The sequence below is a fragment of the Penaeus chinensis genome, chromosome 12 (assembly GCF_019202785.1).
Source record: "Penaeus chinensis breed Huanghai No. 1 chromosome 12, ASM1920278v2, whole genome shotgun sequence".
Lineage (NCBI taxonomy): Eukaryota > Metazoa > Arthropoda > Malacostraca > Decapoda > Penaeidae > Penaeus > Penaeus chinensis.
In genome coordinates, this window is record NC_061830.1 from 16,693,958 (window position 1) to 16,696,457 (window position 2,500).

Consider the following 2,500-nt stretch of genomic DNA (forward strand, 5'->3'; position numbering starts at 1 on the left):
GAGATAAACAGCTACTGGGTATAAGATAATCTCCCTGGCAGTATCGAAACAGATGGTTTCTGCTTGAGACAAGTTATTTATGGAGGCTACCCAGAACGCACAGGGAATGGGCCATTTTTCACTCTTTTTCCGTCTCTTTCTTTGCTACGGTATCTTTTAGCTCGCAACATAAATATTTCACAAAGAAATGTATGTCCCGACATCCAAGCAGCCGACTGATGTTGTCTTATTCATACTGAATAATCGATTAGTTTGTTTGTGTATTTATATGTGATTTGTATATTCTTATTTAGATGTGTCTGTTGTATCTGCGTTTACTTGTTCTGAATGTGCATGAATGTGAGGATTTGTGAGTCAGTGAATATGTGTATATGGAAATGCAGACTCGAAGACTAATGTTAGTGTAGAGATGCTGAGGAATATTATACGAATAGAACTGTTATTATTTTTCTTTTTGTTCCAGTTTAGCAGCTGCTGGATCAACACAAATACGTACACAAACATAAAAATACGAAAGGATATTCAACGGTATAATGTAGATGTGTGAATTAAATAAAGAGATTTATCAATATGATTAATTTTCGTAAAGCATACCAAGCTAAAACAATAATCCACATTTATCGTTCTTACTTCCCACACGTAGTTTTTTTTTATGTGCATTGGATATGCAGGACACAAATACTATTTACGTTCCTGCCTATTCCTTTTATATGTGTGGGGAAATTGTTCGTGTTTATTTCGCGTAAATTTGTTCGTGTGACTGCTTACGTTTTTTTTTTTTATTGTGTTATTTTCCTTGTGTGAAATTCCTATGTTCTCAAAGCGGGAAGTGTATAACACCACCTTATACTCGTTCACTACCGAATCTGATACAAATATTCTAGTCAAAGAAATCTGTGTTCAGTCATACTTAAACACAACTCAGCTGTTCATATATTTACAAATATGTATATGCTCCTATGAAATACTTCATGAGACAGCTTTTAAACCCGGGTTTGTATTTCTATTTTCCTCTACATGTTCAGACTTTATACGGCAATCTTCTGTAGGTATTTTCTGAGTATAAAATATGAGCGCGAACTTCCACGCCACTGCTCTCTCGTCCCACCGTGCATACAACCGCCACACGTAAATATTTCTGTACACTTGCATACTCTCACGGTCCTATTTATATGTATATATACATGGTTATTCATACAAACATTCTTGCATACTACATTCTTGTTTCTGATACATACTGAACAGAAACATTCAAATGTATCGCCGTCAAAGTACCTGTATTATTTAATAAAACTTCTATTTATCTAACGTTTTATTACAAAATGAATATAGCAATTTGTATTTTAGTTAGGTATTACAAACATTGCATGTTATGAAGTAACATCTACCTGCCAGATTCAGTTTGGCTGTAAAAGGACTATTATCAATAAAATGGTATATTTCTATATTTCCTACTAGCACGAATCCAAATACACTTTAAGGCCGATCATCATTCGAATCTACTGTACCTTTACACATCATCAATCTGTACGCAAGGCTGGGATCGAAGTAAACATATGTGCATATTTACGGAGAGAAAACTGTCGTACAAGTCATAAACATATGTAGTCACTATATTCTCTTTCTGACATCATGGACCCGGGTTTAAAAGTTAAATATCATATGCTGTAATTAACCCTTAGTATAAAACATGATAATGTCCATTCACAAAGGACTGGAAGTCTGTTATTTCTCGCAGGGCAGAGAAAATGTGCTCACCGTGCGCACAACGAGATAAAATACTTCACACTCCACCTTATAAAGGACAGTCATTTCAAGGTTGGCAACACTGGTTTATCCACTATGAAAGTTCGCATTGTGTAGGCGTGGCAAGTAAGCTGTTGCCAGTGCCACCCCGCCCGCGTGGCCCTCCCTGGGCATCGGAAGGTCTTAACGACTCCTCCCATCGCTCGGCCGAGGTCCTGGCCTCCGTTTTATGAAGAGAGGTGCGCGTGGAGTCTAGATGCTGCCTCGGAGACGACAACGGCAGGTGCAAGGTCAGCGTCAAGGCTGCTGTCATCTGAGCGAGCAGTGCCACGAGTGCCACGGTCGCCAGGGAGGGAGGGGACATGCACGAAGACACGCCGTGCTGCATTGCCGCGGGGTATTCTCCTGAGGGAAGGTCTAACTATCATACCGTAACAGTGAGGTGAGGTGGGCATGACTGTCGATGAGATATGTAAATGCATTAAGTATGCGATTTTGAGCGCGTGCGAGTGTGTGTGAATGAGTGAGTGAGTGAGTGAGTGTGTAGGTGTGGGTGTGTACGCGTGTTAGTAGAATAATGGGCGAATTAAATCTAAATTGTAAAAAGAAATTTATATGATATATCTAATAAATAAATATGATAACGAGAATGCTATATATATCTAACACTGAAAACTCGCCAGAATCATAAAATGTACATTCAGTGCCACATATGCTGAGAGAATTTTGAGATGACTCTAGTTGATAAGTCTGA

At 38.7% G+C, this 2,500-nt stretch overlaps 1 protein-coding gene across 2 annotated transcripts in view; it reads right to left on the minus strand.

The window, feature by feature from the left end:
* LOC125031162 (Down syndrome cell adhesion molecule-like protein 1 homolog) overlaps positions 1-2,500 on the minus strand; it is a 49,942-nt gene that overhangs the window by 1,028 nt on the left and 46,414 nt on the right. The window contains exon 8 of one of the 2 annotated variants that reach the window (XM_047621721.1): positions 1-2,148. This exon is cut by the window's left edge and continues 1,028 nt beyond it. In XM_047621721.1, coding sequence (XP_047477677.1) covers positions 1,841-2,148 — 308 coding nt within the window. In that variant the 3' untranslated portion in view covers positions 1-1,840. Of the gene's footprint in view, positions 2,152-2,500 lie in introns of both variants that reach the window. The other variant, XM_047621720.1, reaches the window with a different exon arrangement.